General features: G+C 55.1%; 1 protein-coding gene across 1 annotated transcript in view; it reads left to right on the top strand.

Moving 5' to 3' along the window:
- KDM2A (lysine demethylase 2A) overlaps nucleotides 1-18,713 on the top strand; it is a 34,421-nt gene that overhangs the window by 11,784 nt on the left and 3,924 nt on the right. Inside the window, exons 4-18 of the mRNA XM_084208380.1 lie at nucleotides 3,059-3,197; nucleotides 3,802-3,880; nucleotides 5,053-5,099; nucleotides 5,216-5,394; nucleotides 6,168-6,274; nucleotides 6,579-6,672; nucleotides 7,152-7,305; nucleotides 7,998-8,113; nucleotides 8,228-8,354; nucleotides 9,176-9,597; nucleotides 14,155-14,238; nucleotides 15,828-16,094; nucleotides 16,216-16,347; nucleotides 16,426-16,515; nucleotides 17,117-17,829. Of these exons, the coding sequence (XP_084064506.1) occupies nucleotides 3,059-3,197; nucleotides 3,802-3,880; nucleotides 5,053-5,099; nucleotides 5,216-5,394; nucleotides 6,168-6,274; nucleotides 6,579-6,672; nucleotides 7,152-7,305; nucleotides 7,998-8,113; nucleotides 8,228-8,354; nucleotides 9,176-9,597; nucleotides 14,155-14,238; nucleotides 15,828-16,094; nucleotides 16,216-16,347; nucleotides 16,426-16,515; nucleotides 17,117-17,829 (2,750 nt within the window). The remainder of the gene's footprint in view (nucleotides 1-3,058; nucleotides 3,198-3,801; nucleotides 3,881-5,052; nucleotides 5,100-5,215; nucleotides 5,395-6,167; nucleotides 6,275-6,578; nucleotides 6,673-7,151; nucleotides 7,306-7,997; nucleotides 8,114-8,227; nucleotides 8,355-9,175; nucleotides 9,598-14,154; nucleotides 14,239-15,827; nucleotides 16,095-16,215; nucleotides 16,348-16,425; nucleotides 16,516-17,116; nucleotides 17,830-18,713) is intronic.

Raw genomic sequence — 18,713 nt, 5'->3', positions numbered from 1 at the left:
GACATGGGGGCTGTGGTTTGTGTCACTGTGCTGTGAGGAAGCTGTAGACTCCAGGAGGGGAAGACTCCCGCAGATGCTGCCTCTCCCATAACGCATGCCTGGAAGCACAGCAGCCTTTCCTTCCTCCTGCCTGCTCTGGGGCCCTGAAATATTGTTTTTCCCCACCCTCCCAAGACAACAATGACTTGAAAGCAGTGTGGCCCCGGCTGGGTCCGATGGGATGGGAGCTGTTTGCATTGTGCTTGTGGGTCCTCAGCCACGGCTGCGATCCTGATCTCCTCACGCTGGGCCAATTAGGAGGCCAGACTCTTCCCTGCCCACTGGGAACAGGCAAAGCTGATCTGCCTGGGAGCTGGAGGGGGTTTGTGGCTGATGCTTCGCTGATGACAGAAGCAATAGACTTTGGAATTTGCTCGGCTGGAGGACACAATCCCCTTCCTTCTGTGTTTTGCATCCCTGTTTCCTCATTGCAAAGGGATTCAAGTTTAAGGTGTTCCTGCATGTTTCCTGGTGTTTGCAATTCTGCGGTGTTGCTGCCTTATGGTGGAGTGGTTTGGGTTGAAGGTTCCAACCTGTTTGCTTTGGAGGCTGTGCTGTGAAGGAGATCTGGGAAAAGAGTCTGAACAGGGTCCTGATCCCACAGTGCATCTCCAGTATCCACCCATGGCACCAACAGGGTCGGAATCAGGCCCAGCCACGTGGTCACATTTCTGTTGAATGAGCTGCTCTACACAGTCCAGAGCCTGGCTTGGTGCCACTTCCAGAAGGACAGACAATGCCTGGTCATCGTGTCTGTGGCTGGAGCTGCATTCCAGCCTGGATATCCCGAGGTTTGTCCTCCAATGGGACTCACCTGAGTTCCAGTCCAGTGCAGTAACCCCTGCTCCTGGTTAAGTGTAGCCAGGGGAGTCAAATATAATCTATTAAGGGACTGGTTTGGACATAGCCTTTTTTTTGCCAGATTTTCCATGCCAAGCCTCCCCAAAGGTGAGGTTTTGAATCCAGCAAAGACAAAGAAGCTGCTTTTCCCCCTGAAAGTGACTGTCTGGAGTAAGGGAGCAGGTCAAAAAGCAGCCTGCTCCTGCTTGATCCCAAAGCAGGTGAGACTGTGGACTGCAGAATCCTCCTCTTCATTGTGCATATCCTCTCTGTGAGAGAGAGCTGCCAGCTGGGGTCTGTAGTCCTACACTTGCCTCGGATTGGGAAGAGTGAAATGTTGGTGATGCTGGAAGGTCACATCCTTACCTGGCATAGGTGTGCCTTGAGCTTTCCTGGTGTGGTTTAGTAAGGAATAGGATGAAGTGGGCCTTTCCCCAAAATGCTGGGTTCTTCAGGGAAAGCTGATTTTGAGGTTTGCTCATTGTCCCTAACTCTCTGCTCCGTAATTTCATTTTAAAGCTGAGTACCACGCAGGCTTCATAGAGTCCATGATTTTTAAGGATAAGTGCATTATGAGGTGCATTATCATCCATTATAGCACAGTTATAACACCTCTATATCTCTAATTTCAAGTTCTGATGCATCCCCTTGGAAGTCTTAGTTTAAAGGCAGAGTGAACATTTGGGAGTTGCAGTTTTCGGTGCAGCCCAGGCTTAGCAGTGGGAAAATCCAAGTGTTCCCAAGGAATAGGTCACTTATACTGGTGCCACTCCCTGTATGTCTGCTTTTTAAATGCATTTTCCTGCCTTTATACAAGTATCTCTGTAAAAACCCATAAGTAAAGTGAGGTTTTGTGTTGTTAAAAACGGGGAGATCCCACTCCACTTTAGTAGATGGCTTAAGACAAAGGACGGCTGCCCTTTTCCAGATTGTTTAATCCTCGGGGCCGTTGGACAGACCCGGGCTGCCGGGTCCTGAAGACTCTGCCTGAAGTACCCCATTCAGAAGCAGCCAATTGTTGGTGCCTGGCTGATGAGGTGTTTGTGTCCCAGTCACTCAGGGTTTTGGTAAGGAGGTTGGAAATCTGAGCACCGTCAATGGGCTGTGAACAATGGATGAGTGACTCTGTCTTGATGGCAGGGGAACTCCTTGTGCATCCTGCTTGAAACTGGGAGTTAAAATTAAATGTTGGAGGGGGTGGGGGAAAAGCTTTTTTTTGTGTGTGTCCCTACGTGCTCCTGCATTGGTTCATCTAATTAAACTAAAAAAAAATTATTTAAAGCAGTACTTCTGTACGAAGGTGTTCATTCCTCTTTCTCCAGTGAGGTTATGGCAGGCTGGTTCTGGTGGCGGTGCTGGGGATGTGACACTGCCCCTCCCTACGGCAGGCAGGTGCCAGCAGCTGTGTCACCTCCTGCCCCATCCTGTCCCTGGCTGTCTGCTGGCCCAGCAGTTGGTGTACACGCTTGATAATGGGAACATCCCTAATTAGGGAAAGGCAGCTTGGCTAATTCTGAGCAGGTTTGCCTTTTATCTGAGGGGATTTAGGGAGCATTCCCACGCAGGGCTCTGCTCTCTGGCCAGGTGGCCAGCAGCTGGGGACAGTAATTTCTTCCAGATCTAGCAATGCCAGAAGAGGATGTCTGTCAGGAATCCCTGTACAGATGTGCTTACGAGACCCTCTAAGAAAAGTGTTCCTTCCACTCTGCTATTCTTCTCCACGCAAACAAGAGAATAAATAAGCTTTCTGTGTACAGGCACAGCCAAAGATGAAAACTTGAGGGTTTTTTTAATCATTGGTGTTCTGACAGAGATTAAAATTCACAAGTGCCTTTACCTCCAGTGCAGCAAAATACTGATGCACCTGTAAAAGTGGGGAACTGATTCTTTGTTCTTTGCCTTTGTTACGCTAAACTCTCTCCCCTCCTCCCATATTTCCGAGTTACAGTTCATTAGGAGTGATTATCTGTCTCTCATACAGCCCTATTAGCACAAATCTGGATGGAGGAGGGGCAAAGCTGACGTTTCGGTGGTATATTTTGGGTTCAGGACAGACCTGGGCTCCCCTAGAGGCCGTGACTGAGCTGTGCTAGGCTGGGATAAGGCTCTGGTTGTTCCTCCTGCTCCATAGCTTCCCTTCCTGGTCCATAACTTCTCCCTTCCCGTGTTCTCCTCTCAGCGTGGCACAATGAGGCGGCGTTACGAGGACGACGGCATCTCTGATGATGAGATTGAAGGGAAGAGGACGTTTGACCTCGAGGAAAAGCTGTCCACCAACAAGTTCAACTCAACTTTTGTGGTCTTCATGGAAGGCAAAGGTTTGTCTTGGGGCTGCTGGTTCCAGGGAGTGTGTGTGTGGGGAATGGCATAAAAGCTACTCGCTCCGGAGAGCATGGAGCTGGTCTGGAGCTTGCTGGGACACATGGCAGCCAGAAATGGGAGGGTTTGCCTGGGTCAGCACCTGTAATTGCAGCCACGTGTCTACCAGATCCTTAATTCAAGGACTGTGTGGGATGTCTCTCCTTCCTTTCAGCACGCACACGGCTCCGTGGGATGGCTTTTCATCACACAGCCCCTCATGAGGATTTACTGGGAGGGAGGAGCACTTCTGCAGGGCATCTCTTGCTTGGCTCTGAGCTTCCTAGGGAAGTGAGCACCAAAATCCAGGCTGTTCACCTGTCAGGAGCAGCCTGTTTGAGCAAACCCTCCCTAGGGGGCCCTGTCTGAAGCTTGTCAGCAGCACACACCCTGCTGCCTCTCAGAACTGCTGCAAAGGCCTTCCAGGATTTCTGAAGGAGTGTAGAAAAGTGAGGAGCAGGGTTGGACTAGGGATCTCCAGAGAACCTTTTCAACCTGAGCATGTCTATAATACTCTGAAGGAGTTTCTCCTAAACCTTACCTCTTCTTGTCTCCCCACACCAGACTTCACCGTTGAATATATCCAGCGGGGTGGCCTGAGGGACCCACTCATCTTCAGGAGCTCGGACGGCCTGGGGATAAAGTAAGTGCTGGGAGCACAGAGTGGTGGGTGACTGGCCCAGTTCCTTCATCTCTCCACACTCTGTGGGATCTGCTTCTGTCTCTGCCAGGCTGGTTTGACTGTTGTGTCCACACTGTTCTTTATGTGCAGTGGGCAGAGAGAAATATCTTCCAACTCAGTTTTCCCGTTCTTCCTAGTCTGCTTGGACTGAAAATGAGAGGACTGAATTGGCTGTAGGTGATCAGAATTCCACCAAATGTCTGGAAAGTCCCACTGCTGCTCTGATGCAACATCTGGCTGGGTTTCTTTCCTAGTAACATAGGCATCTATTGCCAGAGTCAAACAATTTGTAGTATTTCTGGCATTTTCCAGAATTCCAACCTGATTTCCAGACTTCTAAGTTGCTGTCTGCCTCTCTTGCTGCAGTAGATCCATTGAGGTTTGCAGCTTAAGTGTAAACTGAGTCAGTGTTTGTGGGGTTGATTGGAGGAATAAATTACCCCTCACAAACTTTCAGAGTTAGTACCAGCAGCACTGCTCTGAAGTCCCTCAGCCATGAGGTTCCTTGGCTGTGAACAGATGGGTGACATCTCATCCAGTGCAGGATGTTCTTTGCTGGGGTGAATTGGGTAGGAAGTCATGCCAGGCTCAGTCTAACTGAGTGGGTGACTTGGGAGGGTAGGCATTTAATAGTGGGTATTACAGTGTGACTGAAACTGGATTTCTCCTGAGCTTTTGGATATTTCTCTGGGTCAAGAGCTGCTCGAATGGCTGCCAGCCTGCTCTGCCTGTGACAGCAGTGTTTGTACAGAGAAGGGTGCCAGTACAAACATTGGAGTGGTTCTGCTGTGTCAGTGGAATATACTGCGTGTCCTGCTCTGGCTGTGCCTTTGGATTGGGAAAACTCACACAAGCAGCCTTTAAAATGAGAGATGGGATTGCTCAGTTCAAGGCCTCCTGACTCCTTTGCTAGGAGTCACTGTATGACAGCTCTGGAGATGGTACATCCTTCTCCCAAGCCAGAAGTTTGTCCTAGTGTTTCACCCCAGTCGTGTGCCCCCAGAGATCCTCTTCCATGGCCTTTTCCAGCACCAAAGCAGCACAGATGTACTTTCAGGGTTCCAATTCCTGGGTCACAGAGTGTGTGGCCAGAAGCACTTGATGGTCTTTTTAGCCAGATGTTTGTCCCACAGGATGCCGGATCCGGACTTCAGCGTGAACGATGTGCGGCTGTGTGTGGGTAAGTGTCCGGAGCCACCCTGCACTCGCTTATGTGGTTTGGGCCTTTAAAGATCTCACCCCCTGGAGTCCATGGTGCACAGGGACAGTTCAGTGACGTGTCTGTCACTGTGGCAGGGAGCCGACGGATAGTGGATGTGATGGATGTGAACACGCAGCGGGACATCGAGATGTCCATGGCACAGTGGGCGCGCTACTACGAAACGCCGGAGGAGGAGCGGGAGAAACTCTACAACGTCATCAGCCTGGAGTTCAGCCACACCAAACTGGAGAACCTGGTGCAGAGACCTGCTACGGTGAGTGGGGCTCTTCCTCCCACAGGGATATGTTTTCCCTGGAAATCTGGAGGCGGGGTGCAGCCTGGCATTGGGATGTGGTAGAAGAGGGGCTGCTCAGAACACACGTGGGTTCAGCTGGGATGTCAGTCTGGAAGCTGCTGGAGCTGATCTCCTAGTCAGGCTGCGGTGACCATGGCCAAGTCCCTGGCATGTCACTCTGTGGAGAGATAAGATAGCCTGTTCATTGGCTCTCAGCAGTTAGAAACAAACATGGAAGTCTGAACTCTACACAGTGTGGCAGGGAGAGTTCCTGATGCAAAATGCTGAAATCTCTGAGGGCAGAGGAGGCCAGGACTAGAGGTGTGTTGGAAGAGGGGCAGGAAGCTGTTTTGTGCTGGGAAGATGAGTTGTGGGAGGCGGGGAGGTGGGATGGATGAGGTGAACATCTTGAATTGCCTCTGCAGTCAGCAGAGTGGAAGTGGGAGCTGTGTGGGGCCAGTTATATCTCTCTGTTAACTGCAGCGAGAATCTTGACATCTCTGGCTCTCCTGAAGTTTAGGGAGTTGAATCTCACCCCTAGGAGATACTATCTGGCATATTTGTTATGGAAGTCCAGAGCTGGCATCTGAACACCTGATCCTAAATGCTTTATGTGTAGGACTGTCCCAGTACCACCGGGAAAGTTTCTGGGTGTGGGGAAGGACCAAAAAGGGATTTGCTAGCCTGGGGTAGCAAAAGGTTTTGCTGTGCCCCTTTTTTCCCTGCTCATGTCTCCTACCTCTCTGCTGTAGGTGGATTTGATTGACTGGGTTGATAACATGTGGCCCAGGCACCTGAAGGAAAGTCAGACAGAGTCTACCAATGCCATCCTGGAGATGCAGTATCCAAAGGTGCAGAAGTAAGTGACTTCCTGAGCTGTGGCAGGCAGCAAACAGTCTCTTGCAGGAAAACTGCCCAAGGGAGCAGCAGTGTGTACCAAGGGAAAGGGGGAGGAAGTCTTCCAGCTTATTTTTGTGGGTGACACTTGTAAGGCCACTGCAGTCACTTATTAAATCCCCTTTAGCTGTGTGGAAAAGGGGCTGGGGGCTTGTGACACTGAGTCATTGGCTTTGGTTTGGGGGACCCATTCCCTTGGAATGTCTTACCTGCTCCAAAGTGTGGATCACCATTCATTTTCACCTTCTCATCTTGTTTTCCACCAGGTACTGTTTGATGAGTGTCAAGGGCTGCTACACAGATTTCCACGTGGACTTTGGCGGCACTTCTGTTTGGTATCACATCCACCGAGGAGGAAAGGTAGGACAGTACCTATTGGGACAGCTATAGGTGCTTTAGGAAAGTGGCTGTTGGTCTGTTTTTGTGTAAATCCTTGAGGATGCAGGTCCCAGACAGCAAATTGAAGTCTTTTCCACCCTAAACTTATCTATATTGAATGTAGCCAGACGGGTGCCAATCCCTAGTTCAGGTGTAGCTCTAATGTGGTAAATCAAACTCAGAGAATCTCCTTGTCACTCTGGTGGCTTTCCTGGGCTCTGTATCTCTTGACACTGATGTAAATCATAGCTTAAAATGCATCCCAAGCTCAGGCTACCTGTAACACTCAGTGTGTCAGGTTGGGAAAGACCTTGCTTGCCCTCTTAAGGGGGGCAGCTGTTGCGGTCATTTTGCTGGAAAGCTCTCAGGGAGAGGGGTGAGGAAGAAATTCAGATGTTGGGAAGAAGCCATAGCTGTTCATTATGTGATGACTTACATGAGTGTGTTGTCTTTATTTGCAGATCTTCTGGCTGATCCCTCCCACACCCCAGAACCTGGAGCTCTATGAAAACTGGCTTCTCTCAGGGAAGCAGGGAGACATTTTCCTTGGGGACAGAGTGTCAGAGTGCCAGCGCATCGAGCTCAAGCAGGGCTACACATTTGTCATCCCCTCAGGTACCCTCAGGGTGGGCAGGGGCATCCTGGTCTTAGCCAGGGTTGTGGCAACACAAACTCCTGGGACACGGGCAGGATTTAGCTCCCTCATGAGTCACTAGGAGAGGGAAATGTGATGTGGCTCTGTCCTCTTGCTTGCCACCTCCCAAAACATGCCTGTGATGGCATTGTGGATCCAGCCCAAGTGTTAGGAAAGCTGTGGCTGGCTCATATCACATTTGATTAATTATTAAAGGAGGCTTTCCCAGGTCCTGTAGTGTTGACACATGGAAAAGTGTAGGTTCAGGAGAGGCTGGCCCAAGGCAGCTCCTCAGCTTCCTGGGTGTCTTGTGACAGAGCTGTGGCGTACAGCAGGATCAGGAACAGAAAACACCAGGGATTGCACAACTCACTCATTTGAGTCCTGTTATCACAACTGACACTTCTTCTGAACTGAGTGGCTTTGCCTTAAGGAAACCCACACTGGAATTCCCCAGATGTTGGACTTGGCTGGACTGCCTAGCCTTGGAGATAAGGAGTGGAACTTGAATTATTTTGAAGGTGTTTAGAGTGTTGGAACAGACCTCAGAAGGCTGTTCCCCTTGGTGCTAGGCCTAAAGCAATTAGAAAACAATCGAGGATGACACCAGGGTGACAAAACAGCTATGCAAGATGGATCAGAAGGATTCTTCCAACTCTGTTTTCTCCCCAAGGTTGGATCCATGCTGTGTACACTCCCATGGACACGCTGGTTTTTGGCGGCAACTTCTTACACAGCTTCAACATCCCTATGCAGCTCCGGATCTACAGCATCGAGGACCGCACACGGGTAAGGACCTGTGAGAGACCTGTGCTGGACACTGGGCCACACCTGGTGTGGCATCTGTCATCTGAGAGCAGCAGTGGGAAGGAGGCCTGACAGATCCTCTTGCCTGTTTTGCAGGTCCCAAATAAATTTCGTTATCCCTTCTATTACGAGATGTGTTGGTACGTGCTGGAGCGTTACGTGTACTGCATCACCAGCCGCTCCCACCTGACCAAGGACTTCCAGAAGGAATCCCTCAGCATGGGTAAGTCCAGCCCTTATTCCTTCCTTACCCTTATCCAACTGGCTTCTTACACCCTCTTGCTGGGGTACTGGCTCAGCAGTGTGCCAGGCAGGGGAGGGTTGGGTGGGGATTTTTTTGGACATGAAGTCACAACCAGCCAGACTTCTGCTTCCTCCTCTGGCCCTGCAGCAGCCCAGGTTCCTTGCAGCTGTGAAACCAGCGCACCATCAGTTCAGGGCCTTGTACAAAAGAGGTGAGGGGAAGTTGCAGTGGCCACCACGGTGCTGTGGGAAGGAATTCTCTCTGGCTGGCCAGCGCCTTCTGCACACAGGGTTTGAGGGACTGACTCAGTTACTGGGAGTGCTCAGCGACCTCACGGTCATGAGTGAGTCCACATCCTCTTTATCACATCGTGAAGGCAGCATCAAGATCCTGAGCCCTCAGCTGGAGGTCCCAAACCCTCCAAAGCAAAATGAGGTTGAATAGGGCTTTAAGCAGTATGATGTAGTGGAAGATGTCTAGGCCCATGGCACTGGGTTTGGGCTAGATGACAGTCCAGGTCCTTTCCAACCCAATTCCATGAAATTAAGTCTAGGATATGAAATTCAGTCTAGAGCATTTGCTGTTTCTCCCTCTGGGACCTTTTCCTGTATCTGGTGCCCTGCATTCCCACAGACAAGCCAGGAATGGAAAGGCTGTTTAGCTGTTTTCAGCTTTTTCAGCTTCTCTGTTCCTTTCACCTCCTACAAATCTGTTGCTCCAGCATCCCTCATGACTGGGAGGATCCCACTAAACACAGAACACTTCCTGTGATTGCTCTCCCTGTTTCTCCATCATGGCAGATATGGAGCTCAGCTCCTCGGACTCGGTGAACATGGAAGAGGAGGAGGAGGAGGAGGATGATGAGGATGCAGCAGGGAAGGAATCCCGGCGCCCCACAACCAGGAGGTCCATTCTCACCAGCCCCATTGCCAACGGTGCCAATGTGGACTATGACGAACTGGGCAAGAGCTGCCGGAGCAGCCTGCCGGGTCTCAAGAAGACCCCATCCATAGACTCTTCCGACTCCAGCCGGGGCTCCCAAAATGGCCAGGCCTGGGACCCGAGCGGGGGCAGCCCCCGCAAGAGCAGGAAGGTGCACCTGACCCAGTTTGAGCTGGAGGGGCTGCGCTGCCTCGTGGACAAGCTGGAGTCGCTCCCTCTGCACAAGAAGTGCGTTCCCACTGGCATTGAGGATGAGGACGCCCTCATTGCTGATGTCAAGGTAGGGCTGAGCAAGTGCAAAGCACTTCCCATGAGGAAACCGGGCTTCACCCTCACCCTACACCTGTCCTGGGGCAGGACTGGTGTCCTCCTCTCCCTCTGTGTGAGGCTGATGTTACACCTGAGGGACAGCCCTGGGATTTGGGGTTGGGAAAGCAGGGGAGTGGCTGTGCCGTGACGGGGTCCCTTATGGCTGTCACTGCAGGAATGCTCGTGGATGATGCAGTTCACTTCCAGTTTTGGCTGTGGACTCTGTGACAGTTGGAACCTTTACCTTGCCCCAGGTGGATTTGGCTTTGTTCCTTTGAGTTGTTTGCCCAGGGTGTGACCTGGAGTTATGAGAGTCAGTTATTTTCGGCTGGTGAGGGTTGTTTGGATTTTATTTGCCTTCATCTGTTGAGCTGACCCAATGAGCTTTGGTGTTTTAGCTGTTTCAGCACTGAAGTGGGAATGTCAGCCTCACCCTATCCCCAGAAATCCATTCTAGTCCCTAAAAGGTTACCTCCTCCTCCCTTCCATGCTGTTGCTGATCTGTATAGCTGCTTGCCTGTACCAAAGCTGACATCCAGACACAGCCATGCATGTGTCCTTGTCTTTCCCATTGTTTTTATTTCCAAGTGCTGTCTCCTGATGTTTTTTTGTGAGATGTTTGAATAATTCCAGAGCTCTACTGTGCTTGGAGCAGAGGGTGCGGCTCTGGGGTCTTGGCTGAAAGAGTCTAGGTGCTGTTAGGGGCTGAATTTCTGGTTTTCTGTGGCTTTTCAGACATCTTGAGAATGTGACGTGTGTGTTTCTGGGCCCTGTATGGTGCTCTGGAGGAACCTGAGCTGAGGGCTCTGTTTCACCCTTGGGCTGATGGAAGGAGGCTGGTGTTGTGCGTTTTGAAGGCAGAGCCCTAAAGGTTGTTGGTGTTCAGTTGGCGTTTGAGACCTGATCAAAGAATCTGTTCATGTTTTGGAGGTAGTAAAGGTGTGCCTGTGGTTTTGGTGTGACCAGTCCCCTGTGTCCAGTTGTACCTCACAAATGAGCTGCGAGTGACAGCCTTTGTGGTCCCAGACAACTTCCCTGAGGATGTGCTCCTTAAAGCTGGCTGTCCTTGGAGGTTTGAAAGTATCCTGAGCTGCAGGACTCTGTCCCTCAGGACTGGCATCCTCAAGGCATCAAGATCCATAGTCACAGCCTGCAGTGGCTAGGGAAAGTGGGACAAGTTTGTCCAACCACAGCAAAGCTCTACTTTCAAAACCCATTTTCCATAGAGGTGATGGAAGTGGCCAGTAGAAGTTGGCTTGTAAAGCCTGGGAAGGGCTTAAGGCATTTCAAGTAAAACTTCTGACTGGGGCCACCAATCTGCAGCAGGTACTTTTGCCCTTGTGTCACCAGGTAAGGCCATTGATGGAGCTGGGATCTGGCCAAGCTGGGAAAGCCGCACTTTGGTCTGTGCTCCCCACGGTCAGAACGTGGCATTTTCTCATCCAGACTTGCAGCCGTGCCACCCTCTGCTATCCAGTGTCCCCAGGCACTCCAAGGAGCAGGAAAATGCTGCCTTTTCCCACAGCCTCTTGTGTGGTGATCAGGATTTCAGGGTGTCTGTCTGTTGGGTCATGTGGAGAACACAAGTTCAGCCTGGAGTGTCACTTGGTGGGATGTGACACTTTGGATGTGACAATGTGCTTTCAGCTCTGTGGCAGGAATTGTCTGAAAATTCTGAGTGTGATGGAGGTCATTGGGAGGATCATTGACAAAGAGGGAATTTCTGAGAGGTCTTCTTGTCTTTTGACTGCTTCCATCCATGATTTCTGACCTCTCTGTGGTGATTTCCGTGGACTGGTTTTGACAGGAGGCAGCTGACAGCAGGTTTAAAGCCAGGCCCATGTGTCCTGGCATAAACAGGTTATATCTGTGCTGTGCATGGAGCTGTTGGAGCCCCAAGGATTGTAGAAACAAGATAAGCCTCTCCCTACTGGTCCTGTCTCCAGGACCTCATCTCGAAAATTCTGGTGTGGCATTGGTCACTACCTGACTGGGCAATGGGCAGAGAGAGAATTTGATGAGGGATGGGGATGGGATCCTCAGGGATGGCTGAGGAAGTTCAGAGTGGCCTGTGAGCTGTGCCAGGCAGGTCTCCCATGGTGGGATGGCAGCACTGGTCATGCTCCTCTCTGCAGTTCAGAGAGAGCCCATGCCGAGGGCACAAGGGTGTCACAGTTGGTGACAGTCCCAGCATGTGACTGACTGGCTTCCTGGGAACACAAAGCTCTGGAGTTGCCTGCAGATGCTTTGGATGCATCAGAAGTGAGAGCAGCCACTGCTCCCCTGTGCAGTTTGGCTTTATTTCTGGAGTTTCCTCCATTTTAATTGCGGTGTATATCTGGGGGGCGTCTCGGGGGGGTTGGGATTGCTTGGGGACACCTTGATCGCCCGGAATGGATCTGTCCCCCTCTAGCGGTTTGGTCCCCAGTGCCTTTGGGAATGTGACTGCTCCCAAACTTGGCTGTGGGATGTTTGTCCCTCCAGGTCGGGAGTGTGAGGGCGCAGACCCTGGGGGGAGCTGCAAGGGGGATGACCCTTGCCTGCATTCCAAAGCCCCGCTCGCTCCAGCGGGGTCTCCCAGATCCCAAATCCGCCTCGGAACAGACAAAAGAAAGGTGCCGGGGAGGCTGGGCCTGAGCGGGACGGGGTAAGGGCTCTCTGCCACGCTCTGCCCGGCCCCGAGGAGCCCGGTCCCGGCCTCTCGGATTGCGGCGGCGGAGGGAGGGAGGGATTCCGAGGAGGCCGGTGGGCAGCGCCGCCCGGACCCTGCGCCAATCGCCGCCGTCCCGGCCCCTCCCGGCGCTGCAGCAGCGCGGCTCTGCCCTCCGCTTCCTCGCTCCCTTTTTCTCTTCTGCCATCTTCCCGTTGCAAAGCATTGCTGGGAACCGCATGTGGGTGACGCAGCAGCATTGTCTCCGGCTCAGGAAGCTGCCGCCGCCGCTGCCCAAGGGCTCGGGAGGAGCACGCGGCCGCCAGTGCGGCTGCTGGGGGCGGGGAGGAGCCGGGGGCGCTCGGGGCGGGGGGCGCAGCTGCTCCCCAGCCATGTCCCCGAACACCGGGGGTCTGGCCGGGGTCTGAGCCAGCCCCCGGAGGTGTCCGGGGAGAAGGGAGGGGGCCCCAGCCCTCGCAGTGCGGGCACCGAAACAAAGAGGGCTCGTCAAACTTCACCCCAGAGTCTCGGCAGCTCCAGAGGCGCAAGGTCAGGCAGCTGGCAACGCTCGTGGCGCGGGGAGGGGACGCGGGGACGCTCCGGTCCCGGACAGGGTGGGCGGGGACCACGGGGGGACCCCTGCTTCCCTGGAGGGGTCCCTGGCCAGTGCTTGGGCTCACCTCTCCCGTTCCTGGTGTGCTCTCGCCGGCACTGCTGCCGAGGTGCTCCACCCGCGTGTGCGCAGGGTCCCCTCTCCCGCGTCCCGCCGGCCACAGCGCCACGGGGCACAGGGGACCAGCAGCCTGTCGCCCACCCCGGCTCTGAGCCAGATGCAGCCGCGGGACCCGGGAGCCCCCGCGGTCCCTCGGCTCTCTGGCCAGGAGCACGCCTGAGGCTCCCCCGCCCTGTCCCCGGTGCCACGGGCAGGCGGACGCTGCGGTCCCACAATGTCCGTGTGGGAGCTCTGAGCCCTGACCTTTCCCTCGGTGTGTGCTCATGGGGAGGCGGAAGGTCTGAAGGCGGCACGCTGCGCTGCTGGGGAGCCCGGGGGAGACTGCGGCTTCCTGCCTTCCCAGACACCCGGAGAACCAGGCAGGGGGCATGCCGGACACCCCCTGCCCTGGCCCTGCTTGGCAGCAGGAAGCACTGCCCACTGGGATGCCGGCAGGAGGCTCCTGCCTGCGTAACCATGGCAACGTCAAGTAAATAAAGCACCTTTGCAACCAGCAAATTCGGTGGGGAGTGGATGTGGGGAGGGGGCTGCACTGGAGGGTGCTGAAAGGACTGGGATGAGTGTGAGAGCCCCATGCACTGGGAGTGAGGGGCTGTTGTGCCGGAGGGCAGAGTGCCAGTCCGTGCCAGTCCGGTTGGTGCTGAGAGATCTTTCCCTCCAAGTCAAAGCCAAATCCCGAGGCAGTGCGGGGGAGCAGCTCTCAGCTACTGGCAGTTTGTGTCAGGCCATGGGGGGGGTGCTGAGGCATCACATCCTGCTGCTGCTGCACCCTCCAGGCTGCCCTGTGCCTGGGGAGCAGCTGAGGGGGTAATGCTGATGAATCGTCCCCCGAAAATACCCCCAGATTGCCGAATCTTGGCGCTCTCCGCTTCTACCGCCGCCCAGCGCGGAGCCTCGGGGCTGAAATGCAGTTGATGAAAGCGCTGGTGCAGATCGACTCGACAGAGCTTGTCTGTCTCATGTGGGGAGGAGGGATGGTTACTGGCGGGCGTGGGGAGAGGAGGGCTCCTTCCCAGCCGCCTTTGAAGCATGCTGGCCTTGGCATCTGGTCAGAGCCTGCCTCACTGGCAGGAGCCGTGTTTCCCTCTGCTCACACCTGTGCTTTTTGTCTCTGCTGTGTCCCCTCCCATTTGTCTTTCCATTAGTTGCTGTTGGAAGAATACGCAAACAGCGACCCCAAACTGGCACTTACAGGCGTCCCCATCGTCCAGTGGCCCAAAAGAGATAAGGTAGGAGCTACAAGGAGGGGACCCAGATGGGTGTCACATGTTGAGTCATTTGCCAGGCCTGGGGTGTGGTGGCACCGCTTCCATACCCGCCTTGGGAGCTGTGCCAAAGTGGGATGTGGGGCGCAGCCACCTCCACGGCACCGCAGGCAAACCCAGAGATCTCCCACTGTGCTGGTTATCCCAGCTCAGCTGATGGGTGGTAACCAGATCAGCCTTGACTGCTCCGTGTTCTCCAGCCATTCGGTTGTGCTTGGTGAACAGGGAGCCTTGTTGTGGGAGGAAGGGGTGATCCTGCTCTCCTAGGAGCTCTCTGGATTTTTAGGGAGAACCCTGGATGGCCTGAGGAATGTTGTGTGTAAGGGAAGGCCTCACTGCAGTAGGGGTGGGTGAGGTGTGGGGTTCATGGTCAAGAGCAGTCCAGCCCCTCACTGTGAGGTGAACGTGTCCTTTGTGTCCCTGTCCCTGGTCTAGGATTGGGTCTTACAATGCCAAGAAATGCAGCTCTCTCCCAGGAGTCTTTCCCTGTGGATAGGAGCCAGCCCTTCAGCAATGGGTCCTTTCCATGCATCCTTGTCTTTCCCTGTCCAGCTGTGCTCATAGCCCAGGGTTGAGCTCGCTGGGCAGATGGAGGCACGGAGCAGCCGGACTTCCCTTCTGCAGGCTGCCTTCCTGTGGCCTGCCAGCATAGTTCCCAGAGGTCACTTCTTCCTTCCTGCCAGGAGATGGGCTCACAGGCAGGCTATGGGAAAAGCAGGACCCCATCACCCTGGGAAGGCTGGGTAACACCCCATTAGGGACTCTGGAGACAAATGAGCTTCTCGGATTGCCCTTTGGAGGTGCCTCTCTCCGCTTGCCTGCCCTGCCCAGGGGATCCAGAGTGATCCTTGTGCAACACAAGCATCTTGGGCAGCTTTTCTGGGAGAAGTGACCTGGAGATGTGTTCATGCTTTGGGTGCAGCACTCAGAGGCTTGGCACATCCCCAACCCCATCCTTGGGGGCCTGCCCTTCCCCAGGCCCATCAACTGTGATGCACAGCCCAGCACGGCCAATCCCAGAAGGATGCTGCAGCCAGCAGATTTCCTGTGAGGGCTGATGGGATGCAGGGTGACAGCTGGAGAGCTGTGCTGTCCTACCTGCACTGTAAACAAGGAGGGTGTGGGTGTTCCCAGTGTGCCTCGAGCTTGGGAAAGAGTGACCAGAGCTGTCCCCTTGTGCAGTTAGCAGAGTGACACAGAGAGGACAGCCTGGGTGGACCTTGTCATTCCTTGCTTTGGTGGAAAAGCATGGATGCTGTGGGATGTTTTTGGGACTTGGCAGCCCTTTCCAGACCCATTTGAGCCCTAGCAGGGGCTGAAAGGAAGGGGAGCTCTTGGTGTGGGGTGGTGTGAGGGGTTAGGGAGTGTGCTCCAGGAGAAGTGGCAGGTCAGCCTGATCCAGGCACCTTCGGCTGTGGAGTGCTGAGGGAGCAGAGCTGCTCTCTGGCACATCTGCAGTGGTAGTGCGGGATCCGGGGATCAGAGCCTTCCAGATCCCAGCGGAATGCAGTGCTTCCCTCTCCTCACCCAATTTCCTCTCTCCCTGTCGCCAGCTAAAGCTCCAGGCCCGGCTGCGGGTGCGCCTGCCCACCATCCCCATCACCAAGCCGCACACCATGAAGCCAGCACCGCGCCCGACTCCCGTCAGGTCCACGGTGTCTCCCATCGTGTCGGGCGCCCGGCGGAGGCGGGTGCGGTGCCGGAAATGCAAGGCCTGCATGCAGGGCGAGTGTGGCATGTGCCACTACTGCAGGGACATGAAGAAGTTCGGCGGGCCCGGCCGCATGAAGCAGTCCTGTGTCCTCCGGCAGTGCTTGGCGGTGAGTCCAAGTTGGATTCCTGGGGGATAGCTGGTTGCTTCTCCATGGTTCAGGTAGTAGGGAAGGAAGGGAGGAAGGCTGTCCCACCATGCCCTGGTGTCAGCCCTGCTTTCCTTTGTAGCCCAGGTTGCCTCACTCGGTCACGTGTGCACTTTGCGGGGAGGTGGATCAGAACGAGGACTCGCAGGACTTTGAGAAGAAGCTCATGGAGTGCTGTGTCTGCAACGAGATCGTTCACCCTGGCTGTCTGCAGGTGAGCAGGGCACAGGCTGGACAAAGGGGGGCTCTGCTGTGGGGCTGGGCTGCTGCTGACCCCCTCCTCTCATTGCAGATGGATGGGGAAGGGCTGCTCAATGATGAGCTCCCCAACTGCTGGGAGTGCCCTAAGTGCTACCAGGGTGACGACGCAGAGAAGGGCCAGGTAAGGAGCAAGGCAAAGATCTGTGTCCTCTGTCCCTCCCACTGCATCCTGCCAGGGATGTGTTCAACCAGCATAGGCTGGGGGGGAGCAGTGATCAGTGAGAATGAGAATCATGGGGGTGCAGCACTTCAGGGCCTGGGCACATCCAGCTGCAATGCGATCCTGAGATATTCCACTGTAAGAGACACTGGACTGTTAGGCACAGAGTGAAAGGCACCCCCAACCTTAAACGACACCCCTTTTTGAGAAGGGGTTAGGAAAATGCTTGTTGCTGGTGTGGGTGGACTCTGGTCCTCGTGGTACTTAGATAAGCTGTGGGGAAGAAATTACTAACTGTGAGGGTGGTGAAACCCTGACAGAGATTGACCAAAGAAGCTGTGGATACCCCATGCCTGGAAGTGTTCAAGGCCAGGTTGGATTGGGCTTGGAGCAATCTGATCTAGCGGAAGGTGTCCCTATCTAACCCAAACCATTCTGTGATTTCACTGGGCACTGCCAGTGCAGATTCTGCCAGCACCTGGTGTTTCCCTGGGGAAGAAGAGAAAGGAAAAGCCTCCCCCAGACCACATTCCCGCTAACCAGCCACCCCCGTTTCCCGCAGAAGCGGAAGGTGGAGGAGAGCGATGACGACACGGCACAAGCCAAGGTGCTGCGGCCCCTGCGGAGCTGCGAGGAGCCCCTGACCCCCCCGCCCAACTCGCCCACCCCGATGCTGCAGCTGATCCACGACCCCGCGTCCCCCCGTGGGGTGGTGACACGCTCGTCCCCAGGGGCCGGGCCCAGCGAGCACCACAGCGCCAGCCGGGACGAGCGCTTCAAGCGCCGGCAGCTGCTGCGGCTCCAGGCCACGGAGAGAACCATGGTGCGGGAGAAGGAGAACAACCCCAGCGGTAAGAAGGAGCTGTCAGAGGTGGAGAAGGCCAAGCTGCACGGCTCCTACCTCACCGTGACGCTCCAGCGCCCCACCAAAGATGTCCATGGCACTTCGATTGTCCCCAAGCTCCAAGCCATCACGGCCTCCTCGGCCAACCTGCAGCACTCTCCGCGCGTGGTCGTGCGCCACGCGCCTGCCAGGATGCCCCTACGGAGCGGGGGCGATGAGGAGGCAGCCGCTGAGGAAGAGGAGGAGGAAGAGGAGGAGGAGGACGAGAACGCGGAGGAGGGGGGCGCAGCCCGGCTGAACGGGCGTGGGGGCCGGGCGCAGGAGGGCGAGGAGAGCTGCGTCCAGCGCGAGGTCTGGATGTCGGTGTTCCGCTACCTCACCCGCAGGGAGCTTTGCGAGTGCATGCGGGTGTGCAAGACCTGGTACAAGTGGTGAGTGTGGGGACACATCCTGGGGCTGGGGCTACATCTGTGGTGGACACCCAGAGGGAGCCGGGGGAAGGATATCGCCTCAGTGCCCTCTCATCGCTCCCCAGAGCCAGGCAGTTGTCATTGTAGCCAACCCTGCTGTCTCTGCAGCATGTGTACCCATCTCTGTTGTTCTCTTCTGCCTTCCTCCTGTCCCCTGCCGTGTCCTTGTGAGGTGCCAGTGCCCTTCACTCGCCCATTACGCTGATTGTGCTTGCCCATCCTGGCCCCCCTTGCTGCCTCGCCTCCCAGCAGGCAAGGAAGGCAGGCTGAGGCGGGATGGCTTTGCTGGCTGAAAACGCCTCGGGGGACAGCAGGCCCAAAGAAGACAATGCTGGCACCAGGACAGCTGTGCATGGAGGGCTTGGGAACAGACGGGAATGGAAACTGGGAGGTTTCTAACAGCTGAGCAGCAGGGATTGCCTGCTTTGATCAGCAGCTGGTGGCAGTGGTGTGGTGGAGGAGTGTCCCCTCATTTGCACCTTCAGGGACTCAGCTAAGCTGCCATCCGGTCCCAGCTCTCCACAAACTCCCATGGGAGAGGAAGAGTTTGCTCCTGGCAAAGGAGTGAGCTCTGCTGGGTCTGTGGAGTGGGACACACAGTGTTTTGCCTGCTGGGAGTAAGGATCCTTAAGGTCAAGAGAAATACCCAGAGGAGGGGGGCAAGCTAGCCTGCGGCTGCAACTTGGAGTTTTATTTTGGGGCAGTAAAACCCTGCTGGGGCTGCGCTGGGTGGCCCAACACCTTCAGCAGCCTCCCATGTTTGCGGAATCCCATGGGAACCAGGAGGAACAACCTTGTTCTGTGGCTGGGCCACGCCAGGGCTGGGCTCCTTCTGGAAGCCAGGC

This window comes from Fringilla coelebs (genome assembly GCF_963513975.1).
Source record: "Fringilla coelebs genome assembly, chromosome: 6".
NCBI lineage: Eukaryota > Metazoa > Chordata > Aves > Passeriformes > Fringillidae > Fringilla > Fringilla coelebs.
The sequence above is the reverse complement of the archived record's forward strand: the minus strand, read 5'-3'. Positions and strand labels throughout refer to the sequence as shown.